This window comes from Amblyomma mixtum, chromosome 3 (genome assembly GCF_055824585.1).
Source record: "Amblyomma mixtum isolate Tamu chromosome 3, ASM5582458v1, whole genome shotgun sequence".
NCBI classification, from domain to species: domain Eukaryota; kingdom Metazoa; phylum Arthropoda; class Arachnida; order Ixodida; family Ixodidae; genus Amblyomma; species Amblyomma mixtum.
In genome coordinates, this window is record NC_143014.1 from 6,248,386 (window position 1) to 6,273,438 (window position 25,053).

The 25,053-nt window shown below is 49.1% G+C and overlaps 2 protein-coding genes across 2 annotated transcripts in view; one reads left to right on the forward strand and one right to left on the reverse strand.

The window, feature by feature from the left end:
- LOC149349147 (cubilin-like) overlaps window positions 1-25,053 on the forward strand; it is a 704,018-nt gene that overhangs the window by 503,022 nt on the left and 175,943 nt on the right. The gene's annotated exons all lie outside the window — the stretch shown is intronic.
- LOC149349151 (uncharacterized) lies at window positions 21,208-22,097 on the reverse strand. The gene has a single exon (XM_089576745.1). The coding sequence runs from the start codon at window positions 22,095-22,097 to the stop codon at window positions 21,357-21,359; it is 741 nt and encodes a 246-aa protein (XP_089432871.1). The 3' UTR covers window positions 21,208-21,356.

Sequence of the window (25,053 nt, forward strand, 5' to 3'; positions counted from 1 at the left end):
CTTATCATTCTACCAGCCGCAATTTGTACACTATATTAATCATTCTATAGCTGTCATCATGCCTTAGTTGTGCACAGCTCAAATGCCCGTCTTATGTGCAGACTATATTGGTTGGCTCGTGGTTTTGACAAGTATAAAACAGCATGTGCACACAAGTACCGCATAGCACACAACAAACAGAACAGAAAACTATGCTATTTCTATACTGTTCCAGGCTAGGCAGATCAGAGTCTAATACAACAATGCAACAATAGAAATAGTGCCAGCAGGGTACTCTCTTTCTTTGCATATATTACAGAAAGGAATACATGAAGCCGAAGGGAGGAAAATGATTCACTTTTTCCACCAGCTGGGACAACTGTTACCAATTTTTCAAGTCACTTCCACACAGTGCTCCAATTACTTTCCATTTACATTGCTTAAATTTTATCAACTTTGCGATGCAGAAACAACTACCGAGAAATGAAAGCTTTCACACAATTGGGCAAGAATGGTCCACAAATATTTTTCTGTCTCAAAGCCCTCATTTACTGCCTTCCTATATGTTTTTACTCTCTCTGATTGAATAGTTCATGGTTGCAAAGTGATGTAATTCAGTTGTGCATTTCTTCTTCTTTCTAGTATATTTGTTGAATCCTTTTTATGTGTGTTCTCCTTCCATACAGGAGTGTTATCACTTTTGTTAAAAGATTTTGCTTGCTTCACGTAGCAAGCTATGTTTTGTAATAAGTGTTGTGCTGTATCAAACCTTTTTAAGGCTCATAATTTTGATTTTCCAATAAACTACAAATTTTGGACTTCACTAATGCGTTTATTCAGCTGAATGCAAGAAACTGCAACTCGGCGAGGTGGTCGCAGGTCGACTCGGCATCTCGGTAAACGGTAAGTTGCGAGGTATAGTCTTTGTAAAAAGTTTAGAGCCCAGGGGGTTCACTTCCAAACTTTATAATGGGACTCCAGGAGCATTCATGTATGTCCTACCTATTGCAGGAGGCAGTAGCAGAAATCTTCTTATGTCCAGGAAATTTGGAGCGCTAGATATCCATTAAGAACGACAGTGTGTGGCTAAAAAGAAAACCCCCCTGGGCTCCAAACTTTTGACAAAGGCTGTACACTCAATCTTACAATGGCATGGCCTTACACTTCACCACCCTTAAGCGCAAATGTTTTAAACCTAACACTGCGCATCCTAAACCCGGCTATGTGTCATCACGCTCGCACAACAGCACTCGATCGAGACAGCCGTGCGGATCGGTCGATCCACAGGGTCCATATCGGAGAAAACTTGCACGCAGTTGACATATCGCTCGCACAGCGTACAGTAAACAGATATGGTACGCTTCAGACTGCTTCGCGTATCGCTTTGCTGACGGATACCATTGGATGCGGCGCGGCTTTCTTGGCACTGCACGCTTCGGTGAGCACAGCGCGGCCCACGCATATCGGTCGCCAACAATTGTGACCGTCATGCATAGGGGAATGTAGACGCAACAGGTATACTTACAAGGACACGGTCTGGACGAGTTTGTATTTATTCGTGGTTAAAACAGCGCGGGAAAAATACACAAAAATTACGAGGAACTTTAGCGGCTAAAGTGCTGAAAGGCGAAAGCCTGAGTGCTGCATTCTGCTACACGATTGTTCACTTCACATTTTGTTGGTGCATTAATTAACTGCCAATTAATGACGCTTAAGCTTCGCCTTTAGGAGTGGAACGCGACAGCGTGTTGTAGCGCTGCCACGGAGTCCATAGAACGCCACCACCCGTTCGGCGCGATGCCTTGCCCTTTGAACGCAACGCTTTTTAAGGAAAGTAAATGGCGCAGTAATTCTCTGTCGTCTCGGTGGACACCTGAGCCGCACTGTACAGGAAGGGAGGAAGTGGAGTGAAAGAAGAAAGAGGGGCCGTAATGAAGAAAATGAAAATTGTATTTGAGGAAAGGAAATTACGCATTAACTGTCTCGCATATATCAGTAGCACTAGTCGAAAATTGTATTTGACGAAAGAAAGTTGCGCAGTAACTGTCTCACATATTTCGGTGGACACCCGTCAAAATTCGCGCGTGGTGACATCACGACAATTTGGACCAATCTGAAACGCGGACAAATACGCCTTGCTCGTCAGTAAATTGCTTTTTTGAGGAAAGGAAATGTATCTGTCTCGCATATCTCGGTGCACACCTGAACCTCGCTGTAACGGGAAGGGAGGAAGATGGGAGTGAACGAAGACACCGTATTCACTAGACGCACCTTTGTTCATCCCAAACCATCGAGCTGCCATAGCCGAGTGGTAGTGTGCTCGACTCGCACTCCGGAGACCAGGGTTCGATTCCCAAGCTGGGCCAATTTCTTACTCGGTTTTATTTATTTATCTGGCCTGACTAGAAAGGTTAATTGGACTAATTGGTTAAGTAAGCAATTAACTAAACTCAGACTTGGAGCATCAATATACGATCCCTTTAATTGGTTGCATGGTTAGTAGCCAAAGTGCAATTGGCCCCGTTTGAAATTCGCGCACTGTGACGTTACGACCGTTTCGACCAACTGAAAAGCGTGACATTTCTTGTCGACAGCTCCTGCTTACAACGATGAGGCATTAATGGCTTCCGCCTTAAAAATGAAGGAACACGCAGAACACGTATACATACACAAAACAAGCGCCGACTCGCAAATGGCTTTTTCTTCCCTCGCTGCTGTAACCATATAAAGCAGCGTGTCACCGTCGTCTATCGCTTTATGAGCCGTCGGCACTGTCAATTTCTCCTTGGAACAAGACTAGCAGCGTTGAGGGACGCAACCGCACAAAACGCGAAGCCAAAAAAGAATAGCGAAGCTGCAGCGCCAAGCCTTTTCAGAGAAAGCTGTCGCGGGCTTCCAAAACAACCGCTTTCGTCAAGACGGCATCCTGAATGAACTAAGCGCACAGCAATGAAGACCGGCACCGACTACAGGCCTCTGGAACTTTGTGCCTCCCGCGGACCACAACGATTGAATAAAAATGCGAATTTCCAACTCTACTCGACCGGCTCTGCCGACATGGGTGATGCGTGAAGCAGACGACGCCGCTGCGCCCAACGCTGCTATTGGCTGCGCCGCCGGCCAAGGAATCCCAGTAGGCCTTGCGAAACCACGTGACTTCCTGCACGTTTTTTGTAACGCGGCTCGGATAGCGAGGGCCTCTCCTGTGGTTTCCTTCCTCCATGCGTGGAGGCCTCTGCCGGGCGACGTCCTACGGCGCGATATGAGGCCCCATCTGCAGCCGGTGTGACGTCATCACGTGACGTCACATCATGTGATCTCACTTCAAGGTCAATGGTGGCCACCGCCGGGAGGCGACCGACGGCGCGATATGAGGCCTCATCTGCAGCCGGTGTGACGTCATCACGTGACCTACTTGGAAGTCAATGGTGGCCACCGCCGGGCGTCGCGCAAAGGCCCGAAACCTACGTTAATATGCTTCGCATAAAAGCAAGTTGGATGGAAGTATGCATGGTTTAAAGACGGAAAATTTTTGCATGCAAGGAAGATGGCTCGTCTGTGATTCATATCGCATCATTGAGTGACCTAGATAACATGACTAGCGATGATGGGACATCGTGAGTCACGCAATGAGTCACGCAGAAACATGAAATTTCATGCCAGTGAAGCCCGACTGCCTTAAACTCCTGCAACCTGAAGGTACATTGTCTTTTCTTCACCTAAATTCCTGTTCGCTGGAAAATAAGTACGATGACTTTGAACTTCTACTGAATTCAGTGAATATCAAGTTTTGATGCTAGTATGTACCTGAAACTTGGTACACCGAAGTCTCCTGTACCTTTGATCGTTCTGATTATAAAAGATTTGCGCTTTGTCGTCCACAGAAAAGGGGTGGTGGTTTGCCGCTACTTTTGGTTTGGTTTATTGGGGTTTAACGTCCCAAAGCAACTAAGGCTATGAGAGACGCCGTAGTGAAGGGCTCCGGAAATTTCGACCACCTGGGGTTCTTTAACGTGCACTGACATCGCACAGCACACGGGCCTCTAGAATTTCGCCTCCATCGAAATTCAGTCGCCGCGGCCGGGATCGAACCCGCGTCTTTCGGGCCAGTAGCCGAGAACGTAACCACTGAGCCACCGCGGCGGCTTGCTACTCCTTTTAAAGCACTGTGTTAACGCGCATATTGTTGAAGATTTTTCTGCGTCGAATGATAACTATGAGGCACTGACTGTTCGAGATGGCTGTAGATTTTTCACCGCGATTTATCGCCGATCGGATGCAAATATCACCGTCCTTCTGCGATTTCTTGAACAGCTTTTTGGCTTCATATCTTTAACAAGTATCTCTTATTTCTTTGTGGGGACGTTAACATTGACCTGACTATCTCTTCGAGCTATCGAACTGGTGTGCTATCAGTTTTCGATGCCTATGGCGTCGTCAACCTCATCAATGAGCCTACACGTAAACATCCTCTTCGCAAACTTTAACTGATATCTTTGTCGCCAACGTCGACAAGCCTTCAACTTCAGGTACCCTCGTTCGGGACATTAGTGGTCACTTGGCTACTTTTGCATTTCTTCAATATAAAACAGCAGCACAGATACAAAACTCATCTACATGGTTTTTTCAAAAGATCTCTAATGCTTCTTTAAAGAGTTTTCGCGCTGATATTCAAGTACATTATTCACAACAGCACACGAAACACGGACAAAAGGGTGGTGTTTCGTGCGCTGTTGTGAATAATGTATAAGTACCAACTCGCCCAACTTTCTTCACTGATATTCAAGCCCACAACTGGGCTCATGTTCTTAAAAACACTGATGTTGATTTCATGTATGACGCTTTCTTGTCGGATATTACAGACATATACAAAGAGCATTTTCCTTACACTACACGCTGGAGTACCAAAAACTCGCGAAACCATGGATTACAAGCTACGTTCTAGTTAAATTAAATTTAAAAATGCACTATACTGGAAATTCATAAAATTAAAAGATACGTCAGGTTTTGAAGCATTTAATACCTGTGCTACACGGCAACGTTCGAATGACATCTTAGTCGAATGACATTTGAGGATTGGATTGACATTCGGACTCGACGGACTCCCGCAGTGCTACACGGCGCTTTCCAAACGCATTCGAACCCTCAGCTCGTTTTCAGTGTACAGCGACGACGACGGCGACGGTCACTCTAGTCCGGCAACGACACTCTATATCACTCTCAACAGCAGCATGTGATTACAGTGAAATATCTAGTTTACTATATTATGATTGTAATGGGACAAGTTCTTTTCAGGCCAACGACACCGACGAATCCGACCAGCCTCGGCGGCTGAGCGAAAGCACGGTGATGAGGCCCCCACCGATGTGAATATGTTCGCGCTTCTAAATGAGCGAAACGAACGGTATATTTCACTTGTGCACACCTGAAAAAAAACACCAGCGATTGGCGCTTGCCAAATGAATTGCAGTCGACAACGACTCTCTTCCCTTCCGCGACGACTATGCCTAGCAGGTCCGCAGGGTTGGTTCTGTGATTGCGGCGGTTGTGAAGAGCGAATAACAAACTTTAGCGAATGCAAATGGTCAACGAGTGTAGTTTTGGCAACAGTGACATGAAATCAACTATTGCTTGCATCGTAGGGCACGCATAGGATGACCGAGAAACGCCGGTGTGTCCCGGACTGCCGAGCCGTGCTTTACGGCCAGCTGCAGTCGTCGCCGTCCCTAGTTTGTGGATAACAAGTTAGGCCGTTTCAGTTAAAGCGAACGGTCGCCAAACATACTTCTGGATAAAGTAGTTTAAAATAAAGTACTGATCACATCGGAGGAAGCCGGGACAGGAAGCGAGAAGCGCCGGTCCTGCGCGATGTCAGCAACCCGGTTGTCAAGTGTTTCTCAGGCGTGCGATCGCATCATCGCTTGCCACACATTGTCGCACTGCGTAAACAAGCACGGGTACAACCGAGCCAAACCCTTGCTTAACTTCCGGTCTGGTCATTCTAAGCTCTTAAAAGAGGGCATTGCCGTTTCTTGCTTGCAATCAGCTCTCAGGAAATCTTGCCATGAAAGGATGCGACAAAGCATTTTGGCGCAAGCAAGCAGGTTACGTGTGAATGGGTACCCTGATCGACTCATTTCTAGAACAGCGGAGAAGCTTCTCAGGCAGCTTAAGAATGGCGTTCAGCCGAAAGAAGGCCAAAAGAAGAAAAGGGCGGCTGTGGTCCCGTATGCACACTGCTTATCACATGGGCTGAAAAAAGTTGCAGGCAGATACGACATTGACGTCGTCTTTTCTGCGCCCAGAAAGGTAAGCACGATGTGCAAACAGATCAGCCAGAGGCTAGAAGGCAAGAGGGGTGCCTGCCAGGTGCGGCATTTGTCCCCGGCGGTACCCTGCGAAGTGGGGGTGGTGTACCAGGTCCCCTTTTCATGCGGTGCTATGTACATTGGCAAAACCGGCAGGTGTGTGAATAAGCGCCTGTTGGAGCATGAGAATACGCGGAAAAATGAACCCCTTTCCCACACAGGCGCCCATTGCAGGAACTGCCAATGCGAGCATGTGAAAGATCATGCAGAACCCTTACAGAAATTTCTACCCAGTTTTAATTAAATACTTATTGAGTCTCGGCAATAAATTGTATTGCGGTTTAATTGAGAGCTTATAGACTCTTTTTATTCAGTTTCAATTTAAAATTGGCCACCGTATTCCAATTGGATGTTTATTAACTTAACTCGATAGATCCAAATTGAGATTTTATTGACTGGCAATACATATTTAAACAACTGTTTATAAACCTGCAGTTCACATTTAATTGCATGGAAATTAACACTGAATTCATATTAAGTTAACATTTAATTGCCAGTTTATTATAAATTCTTTTACGGTTTAATTTACAGTTTATAGACTTTTTTGTGTTGAGTTTCAATTTAAAATTGGCCACCGTATTCCAATTGGCAGTTTAATAATTTAATTCAATAGATCTGAATTGAGTTTTTATTGACTGGCAATACATATTTAACTGATTGTTTACAAACCTGCACTTCACATTTAATTGCCAGTTTATTACTTGGCATTTTTATTTAATTGAACTGCAGTTCACATATAACTGACTGTTTATTAAAAGATCTAAATACATCCAGTCGAAAGTTTACTGGTTGTTTATTACCTTGCCACAGTGTTCCGAGCTACATAGTGCATCCGCTATGTGCGTGTGGTGATCTCAAAATCACAACACTGCGATACTGTGAGGGGAAAAGGCCCCAGCAGGTTCGAGCGTCCTCCGAGGTGGGGCCCCGGAGGATCCAGAAAATCGTCCCAGACCGAGCACGTCTGTAGATGTAACAAAAATGGTTTTACTTAAAACGGGAGAGCAGTCACTGATTGGTAGGGAGCTCTGCTGCCGAGGGTCGAGGAGTGGCTCCGGTGTGAGATCCCGCTGCCCGTCGCCAGAAAGGCGCCGGGGCCAAATACCTCCGCGGGGCTGTTCTCCCTGCGGCCGAAAGTCGGGCGCGGAGCACCAGCACCAGTGGCGCTGACGACGCATCAGAGAGGAGACGGCCGCCCAGGTCTGGACACCCGGGCACGGTCAGGAAGGCACCCTTTCTCAGCAGGGAGTCCCAGCCACGGGACGGCAGGCACGATCTGACAGCAAGGCCGGCAGGATCTCCGGGCTGGCAGCACCTGCCCGTGCCCGGCACAGCGCCCGCTCTCCGAGGCAGCGAGAGGCAGGCAGGAGACAGGAGACGGCAGGCTCCTGGTTGCCCTGAACTGGGCAAGGACAGCTTCCCCAGGCCTGGTCACCCGGGTTCAAGAAGCCGTTCAGCCGTAACCTCGCCTGCTCCGTTCCCCGAGCTCGTCTCCTCGCGCCGCTTGCGCTGCGCCTCGTGTCTCTCTTCTTTTTCTTCTCCTTACTTCTCTCGCCTGAGCGAGCGTCAGGCCGCCGCTAGTGCTGAAGGGCGCTGGTGGCGCATCACAGATAAAGCCCCACGATAATATGAAAGTAGCGACACTCTCCTCCACTCCGGCGTTTTCCTCCTCGAATATCCTCGCCCGGCGGCTGCGCGCGGTGCACACAGCACGCTTTTTTGGCCATCGCTGGCTCCCCGTCCGGGCAGTTGGCCGACGCATGCGCGCGCTCTTAAGTTCGCGCTTTTTCCACGCTCTGTTATTGCATAAAAACACGAGAAAGACATGCGACACGCGTGACTACCACGAGCCACATAAATTAGCGTGTCGTACGCGCCATGAAAGTGCCAATTACGAGCGCTTGCGGCACGAACAAGACCACTTGCTGCATACATCTCACATTCTTTTTGACTTTTCAATACCGTCTGTCTCAACATAGCATAGTATATGAAGCATAATATTTACAATATATTTGAACATTCCTGGATATTTTCAGCATACCAATGTTTAGTTAAATGTAGATTCACTTCGAACTAATTATCGCGGAAGTACAGTTTATGAAGTTGTTCACGAGTGGAGTTTCAGAAGTGGGATGGTTGCTGGGAACAAGCTGGGGCATTTGCTTCGATGGCCGTCCTAAAATTTTTCATTAAGATTCAGTCTGAATTTGGCACCGCGCAGTGCACATGCAACGGCTTAATCGTTTTTGTAGTTGAGAATTTTCGCGGTGGCTTAAAAACGAATATGAACTTTTTTCTATTAAGCATGAAACGACTTCAGCTCCCGCTGTCGGCGACCTTGAGGTGATGTCGAGCCGAAGCCGAGAGCCAAAGATCCGCGCACCGATTTTCCGTCATTCAAGGAAAGTATCCGCAACCCAAAATTTGGCCCTCTCAACCACAGAAATTTGACCTTGTCCGAATTTCATCAAAATTGGTGTCAAGCCTAATTTTAATATGGCCAATTGAATGGTGAGCTTCAAAATTAGGTGGGCTATCCCCAAAATTTGTCTCTCTGGAACCCATAAATTTGACGTCATCCATATTTGACCAACATTGGGATCCAACCTAATTTGACTATGGGAAACTCAGTGTTGGCTTCCAAATTTAGGTAGACCACCCCCAAAGTTTGGCACACTTGGGCATTTTCCGGCCACATTCTATTCCTTTTTTAATCCGCTTAAAGAGATGTTGCGTTAGGAAAGAAAAAAACTGATAGCAACGACCGTGACAAAACCCAAGAGAAAGTTGTAGGGTCTTAGCAATTTGGTCAGCCACAGTCAAGGCTATCCTAAAGCAAGTGCTTGACTAATATAAGTCTTGCGTATAAATACATGTCACAATATGAAACACAGTTTTTCAGATGCAATGTTTATTACAGATGAGTCGTGTAGTTTTACGCCGAAAATATACATAAAAACCACGAATAAGCCAGCTGTGGACATCTGTCACCCGTTGGGTGCAGTCCTCAAAACAAAACAAAACACAGAAAACAAAAACATACTTAGGGAATTGAAACAGCTCAGATGTAGGCCTATTGTTTTTGAGCGGATGATGTATTCAACAAAAGGGTCCGCGACCATGCTCAACTAAAGCAAATGATCACAAACTGTAGCAATGAATATACAAAAATGGCATGCATTGGATATTACAATACTTGAGTACATTCAGGCAACAATGGAAAGCTCTGAAGTTATTAAAAAATGAATTATTTATGTGCATGCAGTACGAGGTCTTTTCCGAGATTGTGGCATTGATAATCTCACCTGGTGAAGCGTAACGGTTCAGCAAAACAACAAATAAGCGTAGATCGTTAGACAAGTCGCATTCATAAAAAAAATCTAGGTTAAATCTCGCTCAGGACAGGCGCCGCATTACTGCGATGTGCACCATTACCAGAGGTTCGAAAAATTTACCGCACCGCGGATACCGCTGCACGCATACCAACACTTTCGCTTCTACACTTGCTAACACATGCACACACATTGTATGCATCAGCCGCCGCTATTATAGCACGTTGAGCGGAACCATGAAGTGACAACAATAACACGCATAACGACGCAAAATGATCAGTGAATTAAGTGAGGTTGTTGGCTTTGTGATGCGCATGCATGCAGTTTCAATATACAGAGTCGCTTGGAAGAAATGCACAGTTGCTCGCAGAGGTGGGCAGTCTTCGTCGGGGTAAAGTTCCTGCGGCCGATGTGGTGCAGCCGCTTTTCTTCTAATGCTGTATTTCTTGCCGCTCGGAATCGCGAAAAGAACAAAGGCTTTTTCACGCCGGCTTGTGCACTGAAGTGCGCAGCAACTCGGCATAGCGCTGCACTAAAAGAGCGCGAATAACGCGAAGTGCAAGCGCACAATGCCAGGGAGCTCGGTCGTAGCAGAGGCGGCTGGCCAAAAAATGGCGCCGACGAAAAATGAAAACACAAAAAGAGCGAACTTTCCGCGCGCTTTTCCGGGAGACCGCCCGCGGAGCCAAACACCGTTGAGAAAAGCGCCGATGGGAGAGATGAGAGAGGAGGATCGGCGAGGGTGCGCGGCGCGGCGGCATAGTTCACAGAAAGACGCTACTTTCAAATTATCGAGGGGCTTTAATCACAGGTACACTCGCATAAAAGAAAATTGGCGAATTACCCTTCCTGGTGTTTCCAGACCAGGGTTTCAGAAATGGGTTGTGTGACATGGCATAGTGTGTTCTCATCTGGTGTGATCCAGCCGGCTGATACCAGCTCTGGTGTGCTTTGGTTTACTGTTTCCTGGTGCGGTTGGTGTAGCATTCCGGGATGATGATGTCAAAGGAAGGGTGAATGAAGCATCCAGAAACAAATTTGTTACCTAACATGTCTTCATAGTGATGCTCAATGTTTGGACATACTATCGTAAGGAAAATTAAGAAACCAATGCAAGTGCATGCTGAAATGTGCCATATTGCATATGGGTATCGGTCTCGACAACAGGATTGCTTCGTCAGGCGGCGCCCGCATGCAGTTTGGTAAAATTCGGCAAGAACTCACAGGGGTCTCTCAAATTTGAGCACGGTAGTAACGTAGCAGCATGCAAATAATTATTACATGATTCATGTTCTTGACAAGCACGAAGAGCAAGTACGTATTCAAAGAACAAAAAAAAAACGCTCACATTTGCCTAAGAGCAACCTTAGCTTTATTAGTAGACAAAAGCAGCGAATGAGTCACACTGGACGCCCCTCGCGTCAAAGCGTGCATCTTTTCCGAGAAAGTCGAATATCTTTCATTGCCTTGATGGCAGCTTGAATCCATTTGTGTGTAGCGGCAGTGCCTGAAGATTAAGGGAGAAAAATTATATATTTATTATGATATACACTGCTATAATGATCCCATTGCAAAGACAACTAGCAAATGCTGCTATTTGCATTAAAGGAGGATGGCTAATGTGACAGCACCCATGAATGCCAACACTGGATCAGAATCCCTTAGGCCTGAACACTTTTAAAATGCCGAGCTTCACAGCATTGGCTGCCAAATACCAACAGCCTTATTTCTAAAGCATGACAGCTGAGCATTCATGAAAAGTTGTTAATTCCTGGCTAGTTTTTCTGCTCATCCACTGCCCCATTGCTCTCAGAACCTCGTCATTTAAGCTGTTTATACTGTCCCTCACATGAGCTACGAACTATGCCCATCAATTAACCTCTTGTACACAAACCTTCCCATGATGACACACCTACAGTGAATTGGTCACTAGCTTCCATCCCGTACATTTGTTATTATCCTTTGTTTTGTGCTAAACCACTAACAAATCCTGAGTTGCAATTCTCGAATACATTGACGGAGTGAATATATACTTCTGTGCTAAATCCAACTAAAACAAGTAATCACCTGTGAGTGCATCCATTTTCACTTGCATGAGTGCCTTCTGTAGAGCCTTTTCCTTGCCTTCCAATATCCTTCTCCTGAGCAGTTGCCAATGAAGGTGCGCTGTACCACTGCTTCTCTTCACCACACAGTTGTGGTGGCCCGCTTCAGAAATACTGCATCCTTCTGGATTCCGTCCAAAGTTTGTACACAGCCTTTTCAATCTCGAAACAATAAATGAATGCACCTGCAGGAAACAGAACACAGGAAACAAATTTCTATGCTATAGTCACAGCCAGGAATGAAACGTTAATTGCGGGTTTAACGTCAAAGCGACTCAGGCTTTGAGGAACACCGCAGTGAAGGGCTCCAGAAATTTTGGACACCTCGGGTTCTTTAACGTGCACAGACATCGCACAGTACATGGGCCTCTAGATTTCGCCTCCATCGACATTACACCGGCGCGGCCAAGATAGAATTGCATTTGTTGATTGCATAGTGTCATATGGTACTATGCTTTCATGCCTGTTGAAGCATACAAGTCAGAAATCATGTAGTTGTTTAAAATAAACACAAAACTTACACCTTCACAATGATGGTGTCATGCAATAGTAGTAGGTTCCGATGTAAGAAAGAAGTGAAAACGGTAATTGTGTACTTTGCCTTTTTATAACGTTAACTGCACAAATCATTTAGGAAAATGATTTCATGCTAATGAAAATCACAGATTAGTGTGTGTAAGAGCAAATATTCAAAAATAAATATAGTATGCAACAGTAGGAGCACTGCCTTATATTACACAAGAGGCTGGGCCTGCTAAGAGCAATTCTGTAATTCCAGCTCTTCTACATGCCCTTGACACAACACTGAAATGTGCAATACCTAAAAAATTTGAATGTGATAAAGAAGGAAGTGTAACACAAACTGACGACTCACTAGTAGACAGAGGAAGTAGAAATAGTAATGCAATAACCAGCACTAAAACGCACTAGCCTTCTTAACTAAACATGATGCAATTAGTCACATCAAGATGCAGAGCCATGCAAGACAAGCCAGTTTCTTAGAATGGCAAAAGCACAACTACACTCTAGTATTTCCAAAAAGGTGTGCATGTTACAAGCCAAGTGCTTCTTTATTGCTATGCCATTTTTCACTATGACCATTGCTGCTAAGTGCATGAGAAAAAGAGGGTAACATTTCGCATTTTACCTCTTTGTTGCTTGGTTTGCTTTTCTTTGTACTTGGCTCCTTTCTATTTCTGAGTATATACAGTGCAACCCATATAATGTGGAAAACTGATAATGTAAGCAGTTGTTAGTGCAGCATGCATTCATGTCTTATATCCTATTCTTTTCGAGTTGTTTAGCCATGCCATCAGGTAGCAAGCCAAAAATCTGAGTCAACCAGGTCTCTACAATCTCCTAGACAAATATATGTGAATTAGAGCAAGTACACTCACTGAAATGGCAAAAATCTTAAGGTTTACAGTTAAATTACTATTTCAGCGGCACTATAATGCCTTTCATATTTTGCCCCTCAAGTGAAATCAGATGCCTTCGCTGGAAAGGTCTCGGGATCAATAACTTCGTGTGGGCTAGTCGGTTAAGCATCATTGTAAGAGGCAGCGCAAAAGAAACCAGGACGAAAGGGAAGACACATATACCACAGGACGAGCGGTGAACTACCAACTGGTAGTTGGACGAGCGCTGAACTACCAGTTGGTACTTCAGCGCCCGTCCTTTGGTATACGTGTCTTCCCTTTCATCCTGGTTTCTTTTCCGCAGCCTCTTACAATTGGTCTCTGAAGAGTGTCATGCGACACTGGCATTACAGTAGAAGAATGAAAGTTATCCTACTGCTACAACTGTTTAGGAGGAGTGCTATGTGACACAGGTATTACAGTAGAAGGATAACAAGGCTGTCCTCCTGCTGTAATATCGCCTTAAAATGCTGCTCTTTAGCCCGCCAGTTCAAATCCAGAATCAAAGTTGCAGTATTGGATGACGCCTTATTGAGAAGAAACACACATACTCTATTTCAAAGGGAAATGCCAGCATATGGCGTCAACACTGGTTCAAAGCACACTGGTGCAACACACTGATCTCAACACAGAGTTCTAGAAAAACGCACTTTAGAAAACTCAGTACTTACATGTGTTCTGCAATACACGTTGAACGGGCACAGGCAAGGAAGACAGCCCCACAGTTGGACAGCGGAGACATCCTTTTCAGTGACAGCTCTTTTCAGACCTCTTCACCATTGGACAGCAGGCACTTCACCTGCATAACATCATAATTTGAATTTCACCTGTGCAATCTATGGAAGATGAAGTACCCACTATGACTGTGTTAATGGGTAAGAATTCGAATTGCCAGTTTCACACAAACACAAGGCAAAGTTTAAAAAGACAAAAGTTAACTTGCTCACACTGAAAACGATAAAATGCAGACTGAAAACGATAAAATGCTGCAAGAGATCAAAGAAAGAATAACTAAAATTGAAGAAGAGCGCCAATCTCTAACGACAATCAAGGCAGATGTAAAAAGTGTTCAGACGCTCGCAGAGGCAAACGCTTGTCAGATTGAGCAGTTAACTGCTCGAGGAAACGATGCCGAAGATCGGGCGCGGCGTAACAACGTGGTGTTCTACGGGGTGGACAATGAGTGCGATGAAAGTTGGGCGAGCTCAGAGGAAAAGGTAATTGCCTTTTCCAAGGAACACTTGAAATTGTGCATTGAAGCGAGGGACATAGAGCGTGCCCATAGGCTTGGGTCCTTTTCTCAGAACAAAACGAGACCAATTCTAGTGAGGTTTGCCCACTTTAAGGATAAAGAAAAACTGCTGACCACTAGCAGGGCAAACAAACACTCTAAAATTAGCGTTGCCCAAGACCTTTCTCCAGCCACTCGCTTAGCCCGGAAAACACTTATTGAATTAAAAAAAAACAAAGCTTTCGCAGCACTGTTCGCCACAACAGACTGGAAGCAGGAAAGGACACAACAGACTGGAAGCAGGAAAGGACACGTACGTTTATTACCCGGCCAGCAAACAAGTTGTTCTTCATTCAACATAGCAGTTGGCACGTGCCAACGATGACAGTGGAAAGAAATCCCTCTCCTTCCTTTCCACAAACATTAGGAGCGTGCTACCCAAACGCGACATCCTTGATAACCTTATCGATTCATCAGATTCTAACATCATCGCGTTAACGGAGACATGGTTGAATTCATCTATAGATAATTCAGAGATTTTTCCTTCCCACCCAGACTTCCAAATTTTTCGTGCGGACGGCAACAACAGACGCGGCGGTGGTGTTCTCATCGCTCCTCATCCTGATTTGAATTGCCGCCGAATATCCATTCACACTTCTTTAGAAATCGTGTTCGTATTCTGTACAGCTGCTCACCCCCATATCATCCTAGGCGCATGCTATCGCCCTCCTGGTTCCGACAACTCATTCGTGCCCCAGTTCCATGACGCACTTAACTCTGTAAGATCTCTATATCCGCATGCCCCCATTGTTATGTTCGGTGATTTCAACTTTCCCGATATTACTTGGTCTGACCTTGCCCTCTCCATTTCGAAAGATAATACTGAAAGCAATTTTGTTAACACATGCATAACATTTTCACTATCCCAGATTGTTGAATCGGCAACTAGGAATGCCAACCATTCAGCTAACATACTAGATCTTGTACTTACAACCCACCCCGATAGAATTCCTTCACTGTCATACCTAGATCAAATTAGCGATCATAAAGTAATCCATGGCACATTCCTCACCAGACTGAACCGCGCAGCGAAAAGCAACAAAAAACTGACCTTATATGACAAAGGTAATTATCTAGACTTCAACAAAGAACTAATCAGGTTTTGGGAATTAATATCTGTTGATTTTAGCACGCGATCTGTCGAGGAAAACTGGTCAATGTTTAAGGCTAAAATGCAGGAACTAATCAATACCTATATTCCGAACGTAAGCATTGGCGAGCGTAGTTCCTCCCTCTAGTTTAATTCTGCACTCAAGAGTCTTAAACCCAAGAAGAATCGCCTATTCCGAGCAGCCAAATTTAATAGGACAGGGGTTCTCAAACTGGGTTCCGCGGAACACAGGGGTTCCGCGGGCTGTCTTCTTGTGTTCCGCGAGAACCCTCACCGGCCCTGACCCGGCAGCTGATATGAGACTGGCTCTGAGTGCTACTGAGCCACGCTTTGACTTGCTCTTAAAAGGGAAGCCGTATCACCCATCACACATCACATTAGTATTTGTATTAATCTGTGCAATAAACATTTAACCTCTGCAACTTTCCCTTTGCAAAAATGCACTCGCCAACATTGCTGGTAAGTGAAAGCGGGGGGGCGGGGGGGGGGGGGGGGGGGGTCCCTGAAACTTATTGAAGGCTTTAGGGGTTCCTCCAAGCAAAATAGTTTGAGAACCCCTGTACTAGGAGTCCAGAATCGTGGCAGAAATACCGCACCGCATCCAAATTATATAACTGAGAGATTACTAAATCCAAACATTCTTTTTATGAAACCACCCTGCCTAACTTACTTCGAACTAACCCAAAACAATTCTGGAAAGCAATTAATCCCAAAGAGAATGAAAAATCAGTTTCATTAATGAATCAGGCAGGTCAGCCTATTCCCAGTGGCGAGGTAGCGGAAATACTCAATCTGACCTTCTCTTCCATTTTTACTAGAGAACCAGATGATAACCTCCCGTATATTTCCTCGCATAACCATCCCGTCATGCCAGATATCACATTTTCACCCCAAGGAATCATGAAACTAGTCAAATCTTTAAAACTGACCTCATCGATATGCTTTTCCTCGACTTTTCAAAGGCTTTTGATCGCGTGTCCCATCCCGAACTCATCTAAAAAATCGAAAACGGTCTCGGTACTAATACGACTACTGACTGGATAACAGCATATCTTTCTGATCGCAAACAGTTTTTTCAGTTTGACGGATGTTCATCCGAGTACATAAAAGTTACTTCAGGGGTCCCGCAAGGCACGGTATTAGCGCCGATTCTATTCCTAATATATATAAATGACATAACAAGTGGTATTGACGCTACTGTTCGCATGTTTGCGGATGATTGCATAATATATAAAAACATTAACAGTAAAGAAGACCAGATCACATTATGGGGGTTATTCTTGTAGTAACGCTCAAAGGGCTAGAAGCAGTTGTCGCTCTCTAGCACCAGCGTGCCAGCCCTAGCAGTCAGAGCTGTGACCCCCAACCCGCGGTGCGGTGAGTCGCAACCACGGCGGGTTCGGGCCAGAGAGGACAAACACGAGTATGCTACTCGGATGAGCGTTTTTTGCTCCCGAGCAATACAATGCAGCAGCAACAATACAACCGCCGTAACGAGGGAGAGTGTTCCGCTCGCGTACGGGGGTGAAAAACACAAAGGGCAGAACGCACGCAAAAATGTGGGGGAAGAAGGTTCCGCTCACCTCGCGTGGTTCCTCGCTCACGGCCCGCGGCGGTCAAGTCACACACGGTGGCCGGGCGATAAGGGCAGCGGTCTCCGTGGCAGATCTCTGATCCGTGCGTGTGCACGGCTCCCGGCAGAAGACAAGCGAGCCTCGGGAGAAAAGCGTCTCCTCCCGGGCTGTGGAGAGGAGGTCTCTCCGTTGTAAGAGGGGAAAGAGGGAAAGTCTCCACGGCGGCGTCGTTGCGGGGAGCGAAAGGAAGCGGAGGTGGCGTGAGTGCCCTCCCTCGCAAAACCTCCCGAACGGCGCGCGCATAGCATCGCGTGATAATTACGCGCGGCCGTTGCAATGGGGCAGGGGATTCATGTGTATCCCCACATCCTCCCCTCCTTAAAACTGCCCTACGGCCGAAAAGAGACCGCGTTCACCGAAGGGTGTACCGAGTGGGGCCGGCGAAACATCGTTTAACTTTAAAAACCAATAAAGAAAAGATTCAGCTCACAGCCAGCAGTGCCGTCGTCGAAGGCCGTGGACGCCAGGGCAGGAAGGCAGTGTAGACGACCGCCATGGACGACCGTGGAGCCCAGGGTTGAAGGGGGTCGATGACCGCAGGTCCCGTGAGTCGGCCAGGGCAGCTTTGCCGGGACGCGCGGGCGCCCGGCAGGCTCAGGGCAATTACGCACCGTGTCATCCCACTGTATAGCGTTCAGCAGGCCTCCACTCAGCTGGTCGAACCGCTCGCTCTTGGCTCGCCCTCTTTTCCTCTCGATGGGGGTGGCAAACGCGCGCCGACCCATTTTCCCTCTGCCGCGGAGGACTTGCGAGGCGGGCCCAGCGGGACACCAAGCTTCTCTCGTGGGCGAAGCCGCTGCCGCAAGGACACGGGGAACTCCAAGGCGGCTTCTCTGCTGCAGTTTTCGCCATGGTAGACACAGGCCCTTGTTTCTCCGAATTCTCGCTCGCTCGTCCCGCGGCCGACCGGAAGCTGTTTTTCGGCACGGTTGCTCTGTGGTGACAGCGGGCTCTTGGTTTTGGAATGCGGCCGCCCTCCAAACGGCCTGGCTCTTGGTGTTCGAAGCAGCAACGGTCGTTGCGGCGTCCGCTGGCTCTCCTCCGGGCACGCTGTGAAGGCTGGCCTGCGGCTACAAGGCTGTCTCTTCTTTCTAGTTACTTTCCAGATTTACACTTTTTTTTTGAGCTAGTCTAACCCCGCTCGGTCTTTTCCGAAGAGAAAGCGTGTGCTTGCTCCGGAAGCCGTGGTGCGAAATATGGAAGCGGTGTTCCGTCCATATTAAGCAGGAGAAATTACTCCCTGCGCGTTGGTCAGAGTTGTTTCTGCCGTGGGCGCAAGTTGTAACGAGGCGCCGGGCTCTGTTGTCGAGCCTTGCGTCTCGGTGCGGCTGCCTGCTGGCGGAGGAGGGTCCTGGGGTAAGGTACCATGACGTCACAAGCCGCAATTTGCCAAGGAACCTGGCTATTGATCGGCTGCATGAGCCCAGGTGGGCGTCCACCACGTGGCTTGACCTTTTGGCACACGTCGCACGAGCGGGCGTAGCGTATCACATCCCGCTTCATGCCAGGCCAGGTAGCGAGGCGGCACAACTTGAGGTAAGTCTTAGGGCCACTCGCATGCCCAGCGATGCACGTGTCATGAAAGTAGCGTAAAAGTGCTCCTCTCAACGTGCGTGGGATCACCGCCTTGAAGGACTCGTGTGTATCCTTCTCGGAGGGGATATATCTCAGCAGGATGCCATCGGAGTCGAGCAGGTAGGAATCCATCGCGCTCACAGCATTACCAGCTGTGTTCGAGCGCCCCGCACGGACAACAATACCAGTTGCCTCCATGTGCGCCGCGGCCGCGCCGCCCGGCTCCCTGAGCCCGTCGAACACTTTTCGACAAAATGGATCCTCCCGCTGTGCCTCCAACAGCTCCTTTCTGCTGAAAACGCTCACCACTGAACTGATGCCTTCAAAGTGGTTTACGCTTTCGCCCTGGGAAGGCGGGGTGTCCCTTCCCTCGGGGCGTTGTGTGAGCTGCGCGGCAGTCGCGCTGCTCTGGCTGTCGGGCGCGGCGGAGTGGGCAGTGTTGTTACTTCCCAAGCCGTCAACGGGCGCGCGCGAAAGTGCGTCCGCCACCACGTTGTTCTTGCCCCTCCTGTAGCGCACGGTAAAGTCGTAACGCTGGAGGAGTAGCGCCCATCGCGCTAGGCGTCCGGACGGCTCGCCTAGGCGTCTCAGCCAAGTGAGTGCCATGTGATCAGTCTCAATCACGAAAGCGACTCCATCGACATAGTAGTCGAACTTCCGCAGAGCGAAGATAATCGCGAGACATTCTTTTTCTGTCACGGAATAGTTTCTCTCTGCGGGAGTTAATGAGCGGCTGGCGAACGCCACCGGTCTCAGGCTACCTCCGTGCACTTGAAGCAGGACTGCTCCTAAGCCCAGGTCAAAAGCGTCCGTGTGGATCACAAATTCCCTGTTCAGGTCAGGCAGCCTTAGCTCTGTGGTTTCCGCGAGCGCGCAAGTGAGATGGCGTAATGCCGCCTCTTGCTCGGGTCCCCAATGCCACTTCACACCTTTTCTTAACAGTGTTGTTAAGGGGGCTTGCAGAGCTGTGCAATCTGGGATAAACTGTCGATAAAAGTTCACCAGCCCCAGAAAGCGTCTTAGTCCGCCTATATCTGCCGGCGACGGGAACTGCAAAACAGCCCGCAGCTTGTCTTCGCACGGCAGAAGGCGTCCTTTGTCTAGCGTAAACCCCAACAGTGTTATTCGGGTCGCCGCTATCTGGGTCTTGTTCGGGTTCAGAGTGATTCCCGCAGACCTCAGCCTTTCCAGTACATCCCTGAGATGGCGTAAGTGCTCATCAAAGGTTTCCTCATACACGACAATGTCATCCAGGTAAGCAAGAGCGTGGTGCCACCTTGCATCGCCTAGGACACGGTCCATCAGACGCTGGTACGTCGCGGGCGCTCCGACCAGGCCGAACGGCATTCGGGTAAACTGGAAAAGTCCCCTGTGACAATAGAAGGCAGTTTTCTCTCGATCACTGGGGGTCATCTCCACCTGAAAGTATCCTCTGCTAGCATCGAGCGTAGTGAAGTACTTCGCTCCACCAACATTGGACACTATCGAGGGAATGCTCGGAAGTGGGTATGCGTCCTTCCGTGTCACCTCGTTCAGGCGTCGATAGTCCACACAAAGGCGGGTTGTTCCATCCTTTTTGGGCACCAGCACCACTGGAAACCCCCAGGGGCTGTTTGATCGTTCCACAACGCCTGTATCGAGAAGCTCGTCCAGTGCATTATCGAGCGCTTTCCTCTTAGCCAAGCTGACTGGCCGAGGATTGCACTTCCATGGAACAGCGTCGCCTGTCTCAATTTTGTGCCTAACCAGCGTAGTGCAGCCAGGCCGCTCCGTGAATACGGCGTCGTGCTCGTTTAGGAGCAGAGACAAACGCGCTTTTTCCTCCCCCGACAAGCTGTCTGAGTTGTCCAGCAGCGGGTGGGGAGGCCTGCATGCCGCCGCGGCGCGAAGTGCAACCGCAGGGGGGGCAGGTGGTCGTGTGGGAGGGGAGAGGTTCCCTTCCGCGCTTTTCCTCTCGACGCGGTCGACAGGCTGGTAGCTCAGCCGGGCCGAAGGCGTTTCGAGGCTCTTCTTCGGGCGGTCGTTGCGTACGTCTGCGCGCGAAGCATCGGAAAGCGAATGTGCTTTCGACGCTTTTTGGGGTTGAACGAAAGGTTTCAGGGTGCCACATGCTCGCTCCCTATATCCTCCGTTGCAGACGTCAATAACAATGCCCGTCTTGGCGAGGAAGTCTCTACCAAGAATAATTGGAACCGACAGGCCGGGGAGGTGAGCGAAGCGCTGGCGCCTCACTCTTTTCTCCCACCGCACCACAAGCCGCGCGGCACCGCTCGCGTGCGCAGTGCCGCTGGCTAATCGGAACGTGAGGTTGCTCGCTCGCAGTCGGAGTCCGTTCCGACGGAGATGCTCACATACCTCGTCGCCAAACAGGGATGCGCTCGCTCCTTTGTCTAGCAATGCCATGAACTTACGTTGTGCCACTGTAAGCTCAATAAGCGGTACTGGCGTGTCGCTGGGTGGTTCCAAACGACAAGCCAGCGGGGCTAGGAGTTCGTGTGACTCACTGAGCACCGCTGTTGACGCCGCCGGCTGCGAAGGGTTGCTCACCGGCGGCTGCGTTCGTTTCCCGAAAGCGCGTGCTCTCGGTTCACGGGGCGTCTGCACTCCCGGGCGTAGTGCCCTCGTTGGTTGCACCGGTAGCAGAGGGTATTCGGCCATTGCCGGGCGGGGCAGTTGTCGCCTCGCGCCGGTTGACCGTTCCTCCCTGCCGGGTGAACCGTCGCAGATGCCCTTTGGTCTAGCGTCCTCGGGTCGGTATGTCGGTCCCGATTCTGCATACCTTGGCCACGCGCAGCGTGTGCTGACCGCATAGCATACGTGTACGGGTCGAGAGCTCGGTCTGACAGTTCCCAACCGTTTCTCAGTTTCCCGTCACTGAATGCAACCATTTCGGCTCCCCGGGAACGGTTTCGAAAAGTGTCTCCGTTCGAGGCGCATCGCGGCTCAAGTGCCTGCGACGCTGGCGGGGGTGGCCGATACGCGCGGGAGGCGAGTATGTCCGCCTGTATGCGCTTGGCTGCCGAGGCGAGTTCGTCCAAGTCCCTGAACGGTACGCCTCGTAGGTAGGCTGCGAAGGTAGGGTGAGCTTGTCGCGTGACACGCTCTACCTTCTCGCCGTTCGAAGCTGAGGGGTCTGCAAAACGATAGAGTTCGTCCATCGCCCTCACGTACTCAAGCAACGATTCGTCCGGATGCTGAGTACGCGGCTCCAACTCGCGCCGCAGACGACGGTCGTAATCTGCGGGCAAGAACTCATCGCGAAACCTCGCTCGGAACTCCTCCATCGTGCGAGATCGATGGCCAGTAAGGCGGAACCAGCGGGCAGCCTGATCAGTCAGTGAGACTGGCACGAAACGCGCCAGAATCTCGCCATCGGAAAGCCCTGTCGCCTGCTGGGAGGTCAGCATGTGCTCAAGGTACTCGTTGGCACTATTAGGATCGGGTGAGCGTGGTCGGGCCGGAGAAGGGACGAGGAAGGCGGGAGACGGGGTTACGAAGAAAAAACAAGGAAGAGGGAACTTTATGCAAGAATATTTACATTATTTACAAAAAGGGTAACTGAGAGGGTCTCTCAGTGTAAGGGAGAACTTCTTCAGGAGTCAACAGGAGTGCCCTGCTGTCCCCAAAACAACACCTCGTTAAATAACACACGGATTCCCCAGATCCCTGTCTGGGGAATATAGTTCGAATGATGACGTCCAATAGCATGAGCAGACGTGGACTCCGGAGGTACCACCCACGGCTGGGGCGGCGTCGGGCTGTGGGGGTCTCTCGCAACTCGGTTGGTGGGAGAGGTTAGAGGCTCAGTGATCAAACACTGCTGTCTTTCACTCAGCACACCACCACTCTGTTCGTTGACCCGAGGGTCGACTCGGCCACGGAACGCCGCCATCGTCGCCGCATCTTCGGCCTTCGGCGATCTTTGACCTTCGCCGCTGCGACCATGGTCCCACGGTCCTGGAAGGTTGCTGCCTTAATCCACTTAGGCAGGAGGGAAGCGCGAGCTGCCTTAATCCACACAGGCAGGGGGGGGGGGGGGGCATCCCAAACCCAACAGCACCCCCGCCACCAGACAATGCGTCCGGAAGATGAGCCGCTCCTACGCAGCTCGGCTGACAGGACGTGCAAGAGGGGGCTCTCGTTCCACTCTTCTCCAGGCCTCTCTTCATCGGCTGTGATGTCCCGCTCTCGGAATTTCTCTGCAAGGCGAGCCAAACGGAACCACAAACGCCAAGCCGCACACAACAAAAGCAAGTGCCGTCTGTAGCCCACTCGCCCCGCCAGACCAAAACCTAAGCAAAACTGCTTATGCCTAGCCATCCCTCTAAGTAAAATCTTAAATAAACAAAATTTTCCTGAACGAACACGAAGTGCGTAGCCGATGCGCGGTTCAGGTGTTGGGACCTATTCAAAGTGTTGTCATAATGCATGACACTTCAAGAAACAGAGGGAAAATTAGAATGGGTCTAGAATCGGTCGGACAAATTGAAACGATTCTCGATGTCACCCGGGCAGGGAGGAATCAACCGAGAGGTGAGACAGAGCCTTTCATTTAGCCCCAAGCTACTTGCTATTCTCAAGTACGACAATTGCCCATGTCGTCTTCCTTTCGTTCTGCATGGCAGCAGACACGACATAAATGTGCGAAACTTGCACAACAAACCTCGCAGAATAAACATTCTGCGCAACTTCATACGGCTACACAAAGTAGTACCTCTAAGAGCTCACACGAGCTACGCTACAATGTCCAAGAGAGGCTTCGCTCGCGCCTCTGCGTCAGCGGACACTAGCGTGTAACAGATACTGCAGGTAACCCTACTGCAAAGCTAAATTCGGCTAAAAAGGTAGCCTCTCTGGGAGCTCATGCCATCTGCCTAAGCTACAATGGCCAAAATTGGCCTCGTTCGTGCTTCTATGTCAGCGGACATTAGCACACAACCAATACTGTGGGTAAACCAGACCCACAAAACAAACTTAAAAAGGTTAAATGTCGAAGTAATCTCGTAGCGCCCACGCGAGGGACTACGCCAGATTCGCCCGTGAGTTACTTCGCTGTACCTTCGTGCCTCAGCGGGCACTCTCACAACTCGCAGCGCAGCTAAACTTATATACAAATGCCTGCTGCACGGCAATTCGCATCAAACCTCAAATGAGTGATGCCGTCAAATAACAAACATGACAGGATAATCGCGGGTTCGACCAAACCTCACAAACGAACTCGTTCCCGCTACAAAGAACTGCGCTATACAAAGGTTACGTAAAATACAAGCGTCGTCAAAGTTACATTACAATGAAAGTAACAAAAAATGCAAAATTCCACTCAAGCACAAAAGGTTTGCTTTCATTTTTCTTTTTACAGTTGATTAAATGAATAGAAGGAAAAGCAAACAGTAAATACAAAAAGTGCTTAGTGAAATGCACCTGGAAACAGTCTTGTGATTAAAAAAATCCACTGCTTCCTGTTCTTCAGCCGCGCCCTGCGCGGTCGCGGTCGGACGGCGGGGCTAACAGATGAGGTTTCCAAAAAGTCGCGAGGCTGATTAGTTTCGCCTGTGCTAGAACGGCGCTTCCTCCTCTCTTGGTTCTCTGCATGCTGCGTCCCCCTCCGACTCGCGGGTCCTCTGTGGCGCTCTTTTTTGCTGCGGCAGCGCACCCTTCTCCCTAGCTCGCCGCCCGCATCAGATGCCTTGTAATCCCTTCTGCTGTCTCTCGATGGAGCAGGTGGTTTACATCTAGAGGGCGCATGATCAGTCGCATGGGTTTTTCTGCAACGCTTGCGAACTTTTGAGCGCCGCGGTGGCAATTTCGAGGAATTACGCGGAGTCCTCAAATGCAGAAGTTTGAACCGCGCTTTTCGCTTTCTCGCAGAGAGATTAGCTGCCTTCACGCGTGGCCGTCTTCCGGAAACCTCGTTTGTTGACTTTCGCTGCCTGTCAACAGTTCGCGTGCGGCCAACAGGTGCCAAGCTGCCGGCCCTCGCCTTAGTCGACCCCTCAGTTTCCAAAGGCTCAATGTTTTCGCCATTTTTCTCTCGAAGCAAAGCCACTGGCACCTTGCTCAGAGTGCCAAGCGACGCTTCACTTGCACAATCGCTCGCCCCGGTGACCTCTGCTGAGCACAAGGGTTCGCACTCCTGCGGTCCATATTTCGGCGCCGCGCCTTCACCTTTCTGGGTCGCAGCAACCATCCGTGTGGCATCGCTTTTTAAAGCTAATGCTGCGCTCTTGCCTGGCGCTTCAA

Bases quoted from the DNA above. Each gene is read 5' to 3' on its own strand.
- LOC149349151 (XM_089576745.1), bottom strand. From the start codon at position 22,097: ATGGAGGAGTTCCGAGCGAGGTTTCGCGATGAGTTCTTGCCCGCAGAT.